Source organism: Littorina saxatilis, linkage group LG2 (assembly GCF_037325665.1).
Source record: "Littorina saxatilis isolate snail1 linkage group LG2, US_GU_Lsax_2.0, whole genome shotgun sequence".
Classification (NCBI taxonomy): domain Eukaryota; kingdom Metazoa; phylum Mollusca; class Gastropoda; order Littorinimorpha; family Littorinidae; genus Littorina; species Littorina saxatilis.
In genome coordinates, this window is record NC_090246.1 from 34625174 (window position 1) to 34641208 (window position 16035).

General features: G+C 40.8%; 1 protein-coding gene and 1 long non-coding RNA gene across 2 annotated transcripts; one reads left to right on the plus strand and one right to left on the minus strand.

Moving 5' to 3' along the window:
• Positions 1-766: 766 nt before the first annotated feature.
• Positions 767-9679, plus strand: LOC138958838 (uncharacterized). The gene is made up of 10 exons (XM_070330143.1): positions 767-1967; positions 2372-2570; positions 2755-3037; positions 3382-3588; positions 3855-3918; positions 4140-4391; positions 4796-4945; positions 5270-5427; positions 5670-5831; positions 9393-9679. The coding sequence occupies exons 1-10, from the start codon at positions 1891-1893 to the stop codon at positions 9422-9424; spliced, it is 1584 nt and encodes a 527-aa protein (XP_070186244.1). The 5' UTR covers positions 767-1890; the 3' UTR covers positions 9425-9679.
• Positions 4474-11724, minus strand: LOC138958839 (uncharacterized). Its single transcript, XR_011453525.1, has 4 exons — positions 11606-11724; positions 10443-10586; positions 9674-9859; positions 4474-8675 (listed from the first exon to the last, which is right to left on the minus strand). It is a non-coding gene; the product is annotated as an uncharacterized lncRNA (long non-coding RNA).
• Between the last annotated feature and the right edge of the window lie 4311 nt (positions 11725-16035).

Sequence of the window (16035 nt, forward strand, 5' to 3'; positions counted from 1 at the left end):
TCCTCGCTTTTCCGGTTTAGTGCAAGTCCAGTTCAAAGGATAAGCATTGTTTTGGGTTGGGTTTTTTATGGTGTGAAGTTATGCACTGCATATTTGTTGGATTGGTTATCTCGGGGGGCCGTGTTTGTTGGTTGTTAGTTTCGTTGCGAATTTGTTGTTCTTTTGCTTATTAGATTGTTCGCGCAATAACTGACCTTTGTGAAGGTTTTGCTTCAAAACCAGTATCTGAGATGTGTGTACTACTGACAGACTGTATTGCTGGTACCGTAGCAGTATCGTCACAGTGTGTCACAGGTAACTTCCTCGAGACTTGAGCGTCGACTATTTGACGACTATCAAAAAGTCCACATCAGAGCCCCACCCCCGCCCGGCCCCACGGACCTTACTACACAAAGTCCACCCACCCCTTTCCTTAGTTTCCATGTTTTATATTATCCTCGTCAAGATAACAAAAAATGTACTCAACAGAGTACACAATTGGCACGGATACACAAGGAAGAGGATTTCGTCTACATCCTCGTGACGTTTAGGCCCGATGACCTTTTCCGCGGAACCTTTCGTTTTTCTGGTGTAAACAATGTTTATTCATATTTTACATGTTCAGGAAATGTACATCGACATAAGGTGAAAACAACAACAAACCTACGGCTTATGGTGGTGTCTTCAAACACATTTACAAGAAGAACGACTTCTGTTACAATGGGTTTTGTTGTGTACATCTATTCCTAAAATGCTTGAACTGGCTGCTACATTTCTGAACTTAAAGCTGTGGTCTATTCATAAAAAGGTGGAGGGTGGATGTTAAAAAAAATGGCCGCCAACGCTGCACAGAACTGTGTACCAAATTCTGTACAGCGAAGGCGGCCTGAATCCTGACCTACACTGCTTGCGCGCACCTCACTGTGTCATTCAACGTTCGACTTCGGCCGGGGTAACTTCCGGTCGGCTCTACAGCGCTCACGGATGAGCAAACCCCTTTCCAAAGCAACCGAAGACAAAATAAAGAGAAAAAAAAACTATCACGAAAAACAGCATTACATTTCACTTACTGCAAAACATTCTGGAGCAGCTTTACAAATTACCTTCATTGCCTATAAGAGTATGTTCCTCATGCCCTGCAAAAGCGTCAAACTTCCCCATTGCTAATCCCTCTTGTTTTGCACACATGTGTTACATCAATCGCAACACATGGTCTTTTGTCGCCATTTCCCTGACGGTGTCACGAGATGACCTTGACACGTCTACTTGCAACAAACGAACGAAGTTTTACCTAACTTTAGTGAATATAATAGAAAGGGTCAGTGCATCACCAAACAACGGTGACAGAATTTGCTGCATTCACTCGTTACCAAAACAAGAACAGACGTCTAAGGGGTCAATTCCAGGAATAGCCTAAAAAAGAATGTGTTAAAACTTGCTACCTATTGCCATATCCGGTACAACTGTTACGTTTCGGTAAAAAGACATCCAAGCACGCCTGCCAGTTTTGTGTACACTGGAAGAAAGTCGTTCACTGGTCTACAAATGGACTTTGAGCACATGAGCGTAAGTAAACATTCAATATTTGGTCATAAAAAATGTTTTGCGATACATACATTATGCTTTTAAAAATCAAAACCTTTCCTTCGAAATAATTTTTCTTTTGGGTGCTGTTCACGGTAAGGGGCACAACTCTCGACACTTTTGTTTCCAATGTAAACAAACGTCAAACCGATCGCATGAGAGAGAGAGAGAGAGAGAGAGAGAGAGAGAGAGAGAGAGAGAGAGAGAGAGAGAGAGAGAGAGAGAGTACACGAATACGAATGTTTCATTTTTTGTAAAATTGTGGTGAGAGAGAGATATATTCATAACTGTCCCTTTGTTATATAGGATGAAGATTTCAATGATCTGATGTATGAGGGAAACTCCTCCGAGGAGGAAGACGAGGAAGGTGGCGATGAACCAGATGAACCTGATGAGGAAGAGCAGTAAGTTTACATTGCTTGCACATTTTTAAAAATTGACCTTTTGGATGTATATAAATATAATTTGTATTGCTTAATTGTCATCACCCAAAGACCTGGAAATAATTCCCCTATGAAGACAAAATGTGGATACTGTCACATTTCTATGTTTATTTTGAAGAGATTAGTGAGGATCAAGGGCCCCAAGTATGGACCACATTTTCTTGTATATGAATAATTAACTTGTTTTTGCATGCAGATGTATCATTGTGTGCTTGGTATTTTGTTCTCTTTAGTTAACCATTGCGCCTACTTATAGAGTCAATAAGCTTGGAAAGACATTTCGCAACAATTAAATACAGAAACAGAACGAAGGTCCATACCAAGAGCCTGGGCTACAACTATTTCAGTAATTCATTTTGTTACAGGCTGAGGACACCCAATGAATATGCAAAAATGTTCCTGAATGCAGCTATTGCTGACAAGCGGTATATTGTTGACGAGACGGTCCTTGTCAACACTGTGAAAAGATTACCGTGTGACAACTGTGGAGCTCCAGCATTAGGCGTGACATTGACGAAGAAATCCACTGCAGGTGGTGGAGTAAGATTTGAATACTATTGTATGGTAAGTGGAATTTTCTTATCAATCTTAACAGTAACATGTGATTATAAAAACACCCATGCTCAATTGACCTGCTCTATATCATTGTCAAAATTATGTGTTTATCAGCCCCTTACTTAAATCCTATTGAATGTAACGCATGCTGCATCACTTCATGATTATTTATAAATAAATTTTATTTGCACAGAACCAGCACAAGAACACCTGGTCCTCTACCCGCTGGTATGGGGCCAAAAGTTTGACAGGTCAGCTGCTGGTGCTGTGCTCACTGCTGGCGGGCCTAACTTACCACCAGATGGCACAGTTTGCTAAGTTCCTGCAACTTGCTTTTCCAGCGAGGTCAACATTTTTCAAGTTGCAGCGGCTATTTTACAAGCCCTTGAAAACGTATTATTCCAAATCAATGGAAGAAACACGTACACAAACTCGGGCAAAAGTTGTTGCTGTGGACACACGGTTTGACTCCCCAGGTTTGTAAATAAAATGTGTTTGACTAAATGTGTGTGTGTGTGTGTGTCACTGTGTGTGTCACAGATTTTAACACTTAGAAACATGTTCACAATGAAAACTAGATACTTTCCACATAAAGACTAAAAAAGATTGTAACAATTCGGTCAGTCAAGTATTACTTCTGCTTACTTGTTCAATTTCATGTCTTTGTGAATGAACACTTGTAACTAAGCAATGAAAAGTGCATTAGAAATACTATTGCATGTGTCATATCTTGCAATACATGTGCACATTTGAACAATTCAATACTTGCAACCAATCATGGTACCTGTATAACTGAATTTGGCTGTATGTGCTGTTGCAGGATATTGTGCGTCCAAAGCTACCACAGTCTTCATGGAATATGACACAAAAGCAATTGTCCATGCAGAGTTTTGTGACCACCGCTCAACAAACAGGCAGTCAGCCACCATGGAGTACCACAACATCCAGAGGGGGTTGCCTGCCATGAAAGATCTTCAAGTTGAAGAAATTGTGTCGGATGCCAGCTCTGTCATCAAAGCTGCCTTAGGTACTGACAAAATTAATGGGATCAAATGTGACCAAAACCAGTGCCATAATTTTATGCCTAAAGAAAGAACTATTTTGAAACAAAGCCGTTTATGTTTTAAGATATTGAGAAACTGTAAAGTATGTGTCAAATCAAGAGAGGTCAAGGAAGACTGACAAACAAAAAGCTTGCATGTCTACTTTTTGAACAAAAACTAGATGATCATATATACATACATAGAACATACACATGCAGCTGTGAAATACAGAATCTGTTTTTACTTCCAGGTGAAGAGGACACCATTTTCCATTCAATGGACCTATGGCACAAGGGGAAAAACATTGCAGAAATGTATGTACAGGTTCTCTGACAAATTTAGTGTCAACCCAATTTTGTTTTCCTGATGCCGTATGACCATGTACACAGAATATGATAATGTTTGACTTTTAGTAGACAAAATTCAGATTTTAAAAAGAAGCTTGCTTTGTTTATTGTGTAAGAGAACTGTTATCAATATCATATTTTAAATGATAGACGGAATAGTGATGTGGTTTTTTTCATTTGTTAACCAGGGTCCTGACTGGTGCCAAAAACAAGGATTGCAGAGCCCTGAAGAAATGGGCAAAGCCAACAGTGGCCCACTTTTGGTCCTGTGCAGTTGCCTGTAAAGGCGACCAAGAAAAAATGGACCGAAGGTGGGCTGGACTACTGTGGCATGTACAAGGCATCCATGAATGGACTGTTGGCAGATGCCACCACGCCCCTGATAAAGATGCCAGTCTGCCCTTACTCATAGAAGGCAGTCCGGATGGTGAAGCCTTTCGGTAAACTTAATTCACATGGACACAAGCATGCGTACATATGTGCATTCACACGCAAAAAAGTAAGTGAGGAAATGAAAATTACTCAAAATCAATCTAACTTTATTACAGGGCATTACAACAGCCCACACAAGATACAAACATGTATTTATATGTTTCTTCATACACAAACATAACTCACTTCCTGTCTTTCTACCTATCCAAAGCCCCCTCTCTCCCGTCCCTATGAACAGGAACAGGTACAAATACAATGTTTGTTTCATTGAACTGAAATAGATGTCATTACATTTCATACAACTGACAATGCTGAAACTATATTTCCATACGTGAAAGTCAGTGTGAACAATTTTTGGGGTGGCAGAATATAAATGGACAACTCTAACATATTTCTATATTTGTGTCAACAGGAAGATCATCATGAATCCAAACCTCCTGGCATCCTTGGAGTACTACAGCAGAGCCAGACACACCTCCTCAGTAGAGAACTTTTTCTCCCATACGCTACTGCACTACGCACCCAAAAGAATTCAGTTCTCCTATGATGGATATTGCATCAGGTATATACAATATTTTTGATTTGTTTCAAACCAAGCTGTCACCACCAAAGTTCAATGTAAACATGTGCAACTGATACCTTTGTATGTTACAAACACATTTATGAATGTGTTCGTGTGTTTTCAAATTCCTATTTTTGTTTTTATTAGTGACTAATCCTTTTTTCCAACTGAACAACTTTATGGCACAACATATTGACATGGTATTTATAAGCCCCTTCATTTTATGACTGGCAAAAACTTACTCTTCTTTCTCATTGTGGACATTGTCATTCCTGCCTACTTCCTTTGTTTGCAGGTTGATAAATGCTCTGACAATTGTTTCAGGAACATGATTGCGATCCTGGATCACAACCACAACCTGACACGTGCAGACCAACTGTCCTCAAATGGAAACCCATATATCAACTGCCAGCTGTCGCGACGAACCAAGGAATGGGTCGCATACAAGCGTATGGAGGCTAAGGAATACTCCTACATTCCTGGTAATTATATGTGTGCACATTGACACTGATATAAAAACACTGAGTTCTTATTTATATAGTTTTATAACGTTTCACAATCATCATTTTGTTTTCATTTTATTCCATGCATACATATTTGTAAAAATGAAATATGTTAATTGTTATGAAAAAAAAGTCAGCACATGTACTATTTACTTTTCGATGACAGATAATTCATGGAAATGTCAGTCAAAAAATGGAATAGATCTTTTTTGACGTTACAGATCTTCTCTGCGTTTGCCTGGACGGGGTATATGGGGTAGGAAATCACACAGCCAGGCTGACTGACACTGGACTCTACCTGCGCAACCTGGGAAAGGCCCAGAGAAAGAATCCTGGGGCATGGACTGTGTTCCAGCAACAGGAAAGCCGTGGGAAACACTCCAGTAAGTTCATCTACCTTATTCGTACATTGACAGTACATGTATCATGTACTGTTTTGACTGTAAATATTACATTGTTCAGACAGGAACATTAGATCATAAACAGAACAATGCAAATACATACTTATAAACACTGTCAAAACATTTTCATAAGAATTGGTATGTGGTGTGCTTTTCTCGAGGAGTAAACATTTCATTTCCTAACATACAGTAGTTGGTAGTCTGAAATTCAGTAATATTGTAAAAAACCGGCACGGTTGGCCTAGTGGTAAGGCATCCGCCCCGTGATCGGGAGGTCGTGGGTTCGAACCCCGGCCGGGTCATACCTAAGACTTTAAAATTGGCAATCTAGTGGCTGCTCCGCCTGGCGTCTGGCATTATGGGGTTAGTGCTAGGACTGGTTGGTCCGGTGTCAGAATAATGTGACTGGGTGAGACATGAAGCCTGTGCTGCGACTTCTGTCTTGTGTGTGGCGCACGTTATATGTCAAAGCAGCACCGCCCTGATATGGCCCTTCGTGGTCGGCTGGGCGTTAAGCAAACAAACCAAATATTGTAAAAAGAACGCTCGTATAGTGCCACCATCCTGTTTGGTTGCCTTCCTAAGCTTCCACAACACAATCTCTCTCGTTGTGACACTGCCATAAAACAAATATACTAAACTGCAGCGGTTGCCTAGAATATCATAAAGAAGAGGAATATTCTATCAAATACATAGTACATATGAAATGCATGACTGCAAATGCACTTATCACCCGTTAAGAACATGTTCTAGGTGGAAAAGTGTTTTTACATCAATCAACCACACTATTTTGGATGTAGCTGTGATGTCTCTTGAATAATGGATCTCCCAAATCAAGCAAAAAATAAGTATGTGTCATCAGTTTGGAATACATATTTGACTAAATGTCAGATAAAGCAATGTTCAGCAACTTATTCCAACAAGACAGAAAAACAAGTCTGCCAAGAGATTAAAAAATCCATTTAACCATCTGTTGGTCTGAAACTAACAGATCAACACTAAAAAAAACCAGCCTACATTGAGACTTGAAGTGCTAGGTTAAATCCAAAGATTGAGACAGGCCCAGCTCGTTTCAGTAAAGCATACTGCCTAATTGACCCATTTTCTTCAATTATCATTGTGATTGCATTAGCAGAATAAACATGGCCCATCAATGTTATTGGATTCATGAAATGTTCAAGAATCAGATAAAATATTGATTACGTAACGTTTCTTTGTTATTAGAATTTAAAATGTTTTCATGACATGTCTAAAGGTAGGTATAAGCAACTGTTTTTTCAAATTCGTCATGCATTGATTTTTTTTATTCTGCACTCTAAAACAATCTTTTTGAAGTTGACATTCATTCAAATAAAGAGGAATTATGGTGGCAGTGTATATATATATATATATATATTTTTTAAACAGAGGTAGTGCACCAAAACAGAGGACACGCCTTTTTCTGGAAAAATACATACAGTTCATGAAAGAAAGTTTCACACAATGATTCGTGATCAGGAAAACTGTTTAGTGCACCAAATTTCTTTCAATGTGTCTATATCTCGATTTATAATGTGGAAAATTGCTGAAAGTCATTGAAACAGACTATAGTTTTTGAAAAAGACTTTAGTGTATTTTTAGGTTTATGAACAATTCTATATGATGCTAAATATGACTTTCCGGATTTAACGTATGAAAGAACCCATTGTTATTGAGCGAATTAAGACATTTTCCCAATTACAGTGGTTTTGTTGTTCGTAAAATAATTTGATGAACATTGTTGCAAACACAAATTCAAACATGTTTTGACGTTATGGTTTTACGTAAGCATTTGATAGAAAAATAGTTAGTGATTGAGGACGCTAAAAATAGCTCTGAAGTAGCGAGGTTGGTGTGTTTCATCTGCATTTTTGAGTCTTTCGCACACTCTGGTGCTAATGTAAGTGATCAGGACGGTTATTAGTAACGAACGAACCACCAAGAAATCGTATTTTCAGCAGGGTGCACTTTATTTTTCAAGTCTTGATGATCCTGAATATATTTTGCAGAAAAAATACTCAATAAGAAAAGGCTACAAATTCGTCAAAATTGCGCTGCACCTCGAGGCTGATGTGTGCTCTTAAATCGTAGGTCAGATTTTAACACCAAAAACTACGCAAAAAATACGTTCCGACTGCCTAACTGCACAAGGTGAAAGCGTGTAATTTTGTCTCCCTGTTTTGGGAACTTCCGATTTTCCACGAGAGTTACCTTCTCCTAGCTTGGTTATGTCTACTAAAGGTAAAGTGAGAAGAAAACACTACCATCAACCTTTTCAATGCTAGCTGTTACAAGTCTTGAAAACTTTTATTCATTGCATGACTGGTAGCCAGTGTATGACTGGTTGGGATCAGGGAAGGCCCACCTTATTCTGGCAACCACACAGGACGGTAGCACTACACGATGTTTGGCACCCAAGCTGCCCCATTGCCACAAGGTGTAGAACCTGTATGCAGCTGAACGGAATTTTCTATTGCTGAATTCAGGATTGCTGCGGTGATATGTATATCCATAATTCTGCACACCACATACCTCTACAACCGATGGCTTCATGCACAAGTCAAAAAATGTTGGTGTGCTAGTCACACATTCATCCTCCCTTCCACAACACAATCTCTCTCGCTGTGATTCCATGGTCACACAGTGGCCACACCTACACCACCCAGGAACGTCACTGTTATCAACACGCTCAGTGTTCACATGGGCATGAACATCACGGATGAAGCAAGAAACGTACAAGGGGTCCTTCTGTGCCATCCTCTGAAGCACTGCATCTTTCTCCACTGCAGTGAGTGTAGCGAGAGCTTCCTGCAAAGAGAGAAGAACATAATTATACAGCAGCCATGAAAAGGAGATGGGGATGTAGAGAGAGGGTAGTGCGGGCTAGATTACAAAGAATCAAGTGGTACTTTTTGTGCCGAATAGCCGTTTTCCACAAATAACCATGTTAGGATTTCTCGGCGCTCTAGCACAGCACTGCTGACCAGCAATCAATATAATTACTAACTCTGATGTGTATGCTTTTATATGATATGCCATGTGCGATCAACATGTGGCCCTTTTCCTTTGAAAGTTTACTCATCGTAGTTCAGAATGTGATGAAGTAATCACTGCTGCCCCACAGATGGCTAACAATGTGTTCTGGATGAGGTCACATGATTTGTGGTGCAGGTGCGTCTTTGATAGTTCGACTGATACACATCAGATATAGTTATTCACCACGCTCATGTGTTTCTGCAGATGAGCACTCTTGTTGATTGCCCCGTGGTTTGGGGCAAAAATCTTCCAGCTCTCCAAAATCCAGCTAGACTTGTTTTATAACATCATCTATTTTCATACACATACTACTATTTCTAGTCATTTCTTTGTTTTTTTTAGTATTGTCACAGTGCAATCAAATATCATTAAAATTCATGATACTGTTGATAGGATTATATTATCAATATTAAAAATAATTAACCCAAATTGAACATTGATTTTAAGACATGTGTAATTCTTATTTTATTATCATCTTTTATGGTGCAGGTAGGCAGGAGCCAAACAGAGCCACAGAGTGACATGCATCAAGTTGTGTACACAATTACAGCTGTAATTGAACAAACAGCTGTCTATGAATGCTGAACTATTCTGTGTCTGTGGTGAAGTATTGTCAAAGACTGTGTTCTTCATGTGGTGTCAACTTACAGCCAATGACAAGATTTAAGATGTACACCAGAAGACAAAACAAATAACTGGAAACATTCACAAGTTTTTCAATGACACTTCCACACACACTTTGTGTTCAACTGTATCAGTAAGGATCTTACTTTCACAGCATCACCAGCGGCAGCCTCTTCGGCCCTGACAGCTGCAGAAGCCACCTCCAGCCTCAGGTTCCTCGGCGTTTCTCCAGAATTCCTCTGGCTCTCTGCTGCATACGGAATGTGGATGGTTGTACTTGCATTCAGAGCAGAGGTTGTAGCTACCTCATGAACAGCGTTCAAATCCTGTTCCTGATAATGAAATGAGTTGAAAATGGACTCAATGATCCTGAGCATGATAAGAGATAGTACTGGTATATATCTCAAAGAACACAAGCTATCAGTAGCAGTGATGTTTCATTAGAATTTTTTCAGAAAATGTTATGATTCTGTCATTTACATTCTAGAGTAGAGATGATTCTTACCCAGCCCATTAATTTTTATTTTTTTAAAATTTAGAATAAGGATATGAGCACACACACACACACACTCACACACACACACACACACACACACACACACACACACACACACACACACACACACACACACACACACACACACACATGTATGAGAAGCCATACTACCACTAATTCAAACTAAATCAATGCCAATACTTCCATTTCAAAACAGACTTACAGTTACAGTTACAACAAACCATGTGCTGGTGAAACTCTCAAAAGAATGTCATGCTAATTTTATTTGACACTGTAAATGTATTAATAAAACAGTATCTGTTTACATTTCAGAATTTATTACATTTCTCAACTTGACTGTCATTTTATCAGAGAAGGAGCAAAACTTCACACTTTCCAAAACACAACAAATTGCTCACTGTCGTTACCAGTCCCTTGTTTTTGCACTTCTTACTGCCGCAGTCTGTGCATCGGGTTAAGTTGTTCTTACAGGAACATCTGACGCTTTGACAGGTGCTGTTCCTTGAACAGCTGCAGCACTGTAGGGTCTGTGCACGTGTTGCCTGTAATTTAATTCAAATTAAGGTTGTGTTAGCTACTGGGGCAGTGTAGGCTGATGATAAAACCATGACAGTAAGTTCCATCTTTGATCATCACTGAATGAATCTTACTTGATTGACCAAAAGATGCTACATACATCACACACAGCAGCATTTAATTGTAGTCAAATGCATTACTTTACAATGATTTCAATTTTGTAGTGAACAACATTAAAATGGTGCTGATGAAGTAATATGATTGAAGAGAGGAGCACACAGGGTTTTCTTTTTTCCCTTTTTATACACAAATTTCACATGCTTCATGTCTACTAATTAAATTGTTAATGTGTTCTCATTCTCAATCTCCTTTACAACTCTGCTTCCAAATCTACAGAATCATGAGGTTAGTGTTTAAAATACATTTAATTTTGAGTTAATGATTAACGTTTGAAGTTGTTTGAAGAGTACAAATCAACCAACTTAAATTATCTATATGAATTATATTGGGCGAGAAAATGAATTTTCACATTCAATCAATGTCAGGATTAACTGCATGATAAATCATGTGTGAGGGTGTGAAAAACTGTACTGGTGTCCAATACATTGATTTTTTCTTTTGTGATGATGATTCTACTACAGGTATGTATAGATATTCTTGTGTACGTATAGTTTACCCAGATTTCTTGCCCTAACATGAAACTAATTAGGTGCGAACTTATTAAAAGAGTGTTATTCAAAAGCACCAGACTTGTCTCCTTGTTTGATTTTTCTGGGAGATGTCACATCATCACCACCGTAACCATTTGTTTTAAACCACCCCAACCACATGCTACTGGCTTATTTGCATGTCACAGAGATCACGAAATCTACTCGATCGCAATAGGACAATCAAAGCTTGTGTACTAACACTGCCGAAGTAATCACTATTGCTGATTGTGGGCAATAACGGAAAGACAAGACAAGACACTGACATGAAAGTGAAACACTTTCGATCGAAAATTAGGTAGCCATTTAGTGAATTGCCGAAATAACAGGGAACAGACCTTTCGTAAGCAATAGATGATTAGTTCCCGAGGTACAGTAGGATTACTGCGAACACAGAAACACGAAAGAGCAACCTTCGCATCGACATAAATGTTTCAAAGTCGTTCGAGACTCGAATGTAAACAATGCGAGAGTAAGGTCCCTTTACGTTTGTGAAAATAAGCCGAGGTATTCGTGTGAATAAGCATCGATCGTGAAAATAACACACGTAAAAATACAGTCACAGAAAATAAGAGACAAATGCCAGGACACATACATCGAGTGTTATGAATAAAACAAAATATATTTATCATACTCACCAAAGTTAGCATTGCTTGTGCCATCGCAAAATCCAGAAGAAAGCAGCGTAAACTTTAGACGTGTAAACAGCACGTGGTCTCTTTACCCAAAACATCTCAAAAACACAAATCGACTAAAACATCACTCGAATTGCAGATTGAAGATGTGACTTGCTCATAACATAAACAATGAGATATGTTAGTATTTGCTTTGCACATAGTTTATTTTTAACATAAGCTTAGATTTCATGAATTGTGGAAATAACACGATGGATGAAAAAAAGTGTTGTTGGTTTTACTAGTTTTGTATTGAAAGTCACGTGGAGCAATTCGGCACAGACATGGCGGGTCCGCATGGTTGTTTTGATTTCGTGAGAACCGTGTATATGCGCTCAAATATTGTGTTGCAGATGAAAGGACGAGTTTTTATGGCGAAAATGGATTTTTAATCGTGGCTGAGGGTTAGCTGTTGTCTTAGAAGGTAACGGAGGTACGAAATCCGGCTAAGCTGATGGATAATGTTTTGCACGTAAGTGTGTGTGTGTGTTTTCTCACGGTCTCCCCCACTTCGCCTGCTTTGACTAATAGGAGATTGCTTAGCCGTGAGCGCTGTTGAGCCGACCGGAAGTTACCCCGGCTGAAGTCAAACGTTGAATGACATAGTGAGGTGCGCGCAAGCAGTGTAGGTCAGGATTCAGGCCGCCTTCGCTGTACAGAATTTGGTACACAGTTCTGTGCAGCGTTGGCGGCCATTTTTTTTTAACATCCACCCTCCACCTTTTTATGAATAGACCACAGCTTTAAACTGATTCCATCACTAAGTCAACTATGAGTGATTCTTACAGTTCGACTGTGGTTAGGGCATATTAATACAATTATCTCAACTCCTTCCGGCTGAAGCTGCAGTCGTTGCCATTGTCACTGCGAGTTATTTTCCAAATGTGAATATTCTCCAGAACCCCTCAGTGTATCGTATGCTACGGTGTTTATGTATGCACGATTCCAGTGTATCGCAGTACAGTGTGTTTCTTGAAGCAGAGTATTGCTTCGCTTTCATGGCTTTTCGCCCTGACTCCCTGCCACGTCGTGCGTAATTGACACAGGTCCGTGTGGCCGCCATTTTGTCCACTGCCGCTGTCGATACGATGTGACCTTTTCCCCAACACGTCTGGACTCTATTCCCCCATGTTATTCCGGCCCTTTCTATTAACCCCCGCCCCACCACCACTTCCCGTCCTCCCTACCATCCTCCCCCTTCTCCTTTACTTCAATCCTGTTTTCTGTCATGTCGGCGGCCTTGTGCTTCCGTATTTTCACAAAATCACACCCCAACGCGCTCTCTAATTTTCGCTTCTCTAGCTCGATCGTGGCTTATGGGCAGAGCTGCGGTCGGTGTGTCTTCTTCTCCGACGTACTAATTTTCTCAGGCGGAAGAGGCCAGGGGAGTGAATGATAAGAAGAAAACAGTCTCGCGTTCGCTGCCTTTGCTTTTGAGTTTGAGTGTCTGTGACAAGCACGGTGAATTATAGAAGACGGCGGGTCGAAGTGAGTCAATAGCGAGATTTAAGAAACAGCACGTTTCGTTTTGCAGCTCGTTTCGTTTGGTGAATGAGTCACCCCGCGAAACGGAACGTGTAACGAGACGGCATAGGCCGCAGACAAGATTTAGATGTATTCACGTTTCGTTTCGGAATGAAAGGCCGGGCATGGCAGGATATGATCCGCTGACTGGGCATGGCATAATTTCAACTCCACGAGTCAATAAAGGATTGACATACTCGCATTGCACGCACAAGAGCTTCACATTTTTCAATTCATGCACCTGATCACATACGAAGCCAGAATAAAAATTCGATGCGATGACCTACTTCTGCTTCGCCATTTGCTTTCTCACCATGAAGTTGGATAAATGTACCAGGATCAGCACCCTTCAAAATATTTCAGTTCACAACAGTTGTCTACCTCCAATGAACACATTCTCAGCGCTGAAAGACTGTGAAAGGGTTGATGAATCTAGCAATGCATAAAATGGCCAACAAATAAAACTGTTAGTGTGCAAAAATACTCACAAAAGTTGACGAAATATTGTTCGTTTTTTGGGGGTGGAAAACGTGACTGCGTTTTGACGTTCCACGTTCCGTTTCAGTTGACCTTCACCTTTCCAGCGAGAGACCCCCGAAATAATGACGTTTACCACAACTTCAAAACGAAACGTCCCAACGTTTCGTTTCTTAAATCTCCGTAATGTTGCCACTGCTCGGCAAGCCGTTTGGTTTTGTTGAGAGAGAGAGAGGAGAGAAGAGAAGAGAAAGAGAGAGAGAGAGAGAGATAGGAGAGACAGATGGAGGCCCTCCTCTGCTCTCCTCGCCATGGTCTATTTTCAGTGTGTGAGCTGCTTGTTTGGACGACGGAGAAGATACGTGTAGTTTGGTCGATTACCGCTATTGACTGTACATCCTATGAGTTTATACAATCGGGCGTCAGCCGGTTTCAGTCAAGCTCTTGCTTTACCATCTCAAGCTGTTGTGGTTGTTGCAGTTCGCTGCATGCTAGTAGTTGTCGAGATTCTTTTGGCTGTCAGTTGTGCATGCGTGTGCATGTGCAGTGTACTTGTCGATTGTGTTCAGGTTTTGTTTTTGTTCTTTCCCCTTATCCGTGATGCGATTTGGCTGAGCTTTGGCGTCGATTTTTCAAGCTCCTTTGTGAATAGTTTCGAGCCGAAGATCAGAGAGTGAGAAGAGAGAGAGGGGATGGGGGGTGGGAGGGCAGACAGAAAGAAAGAGGGGGGGGGGGGTATGAGAAGCTCACGCATACGTGTTTAATGACTTAGTGGCTTCCTAATGGGAAATTACGCATGAATACCTCACTGCGGTGCCGCCACAAGTGAATACGCCCTCACCAGTGTATCTCAGCATTATGAAATGGGTGTGAAAACAGGGAAGACGGCACTGAATGGGAAATAATAGGGCAAGGTGGTAAAGGGGGCTTTATGATGTTTGAAAGAAATGACAAGGTTGGGAACGTATTCTAACGTCACTACCCCCCCCCCCCCCCCCCCGCCCTTTCTCCTTTTCCCTCTCACCCCCCCCCCCCCCTCCGTCTCTCTCTCTCTCTCTCTCAGCTCTTTTTATTTCAGTCTCTCTTTGTGTGTGAGGGCGCGCGTGTGCGTGTGTGTGTATTCACAAACAAGTTTACACAATAAAAGGTGTAATTCCTGTCACGTGTAAACGATCCCCTACACCACTACAGATCTGTACAGGTTTTAGACAGAGCAAGAATATCCTTTCACACGGAAATTTGCAACCTTGATGCTTTTTGTGATAAATGGTACTTGATTATAACTGCATTCATTTCATCGGTATGACATGAGTCTCAGTTACGAGATTAGTTCAGCAATGAAATCCCACTTCTCAAAAAAACACATGCGACCAGGTTTTAGATTGTTGTTGTGTGTTCAAGCAAAAGCTCGTATCCCAGGTTGATTAAAAAGCCTGGTCGGATCTTCGTGTTTTCAGTACATGATGGTGCGCAAGGCATCTTTACAAGCAGCAATGTCAAAGCCTTCCCAAAATCAACACAAGTGTTTTCAGCGAGACAACTTTTCTTCCAAAAAAAAACCCCACACTGATGACAGACTTTCTTCTGTCCGGCAGCTATGAGCACTATTTTAGTTGATTGGATGTTGGGTTTCCGAGCCCCTTGCAACCTTTTCGACGATTTGGGGCTATTTCAGGAGATTTGAAGACCCTTCGGAGAAATGGAGATATATCCTGATCCGGTCGCTGACCCAATTTCGTGACGGTGAATACTGTGGCTTTCTGCTACAGCCTCACAGTTCACGGGACAACACAAGCGATAGGTCGATCACACACCGTCAGTCGATCGGGGATGTCTAGCTGACTGCTGTGAGTGGTGGGTCATGGTATTTCTTTAGTTGTCGAATATTCTTGCCAGTCGCCAGCCCCATTTTCAAAGACCCTGTGGCGGAACTTTGTAAACATTTTCAGAGGGGCCAGCTTTCCTCATCATAAATGGTCGTTCTGAGTTGTTTTTTTTAGTAAAAGGCAAAGTGTCCCTATCAACGCGTCGCAACGAGTAAACGGTGGATTATGCGGTATTGCGGTTCAAGGTGGGTTTATGGGGTCCAGGGC

Excerpts from the sequence above, each read along its gene's own strand:
- LOC138958838 (XM_070330143.1), top strand. The coding sequence starts at position 1,891 with ATGTATGAGGGAAACTCCTCCGAGGAGGAAGACGAGGAAGGTGGCGAT. Across the intron at positions 5,428-5,669 it reads GGAATACTCCTACATTCCTG|ATCTTCTCTGCGTTTGCCTG; the intron begins GTAATTATATGT and ends TTGACGTTACAG. Across the intron at positions 5,832-9,392 it reads AAGCCGTGGGAAACACTCCA|GTAGGCAGGAGCCAAACAGA; the intron begins GTAAGTTCATCT and ends TTTATGGTGCAG.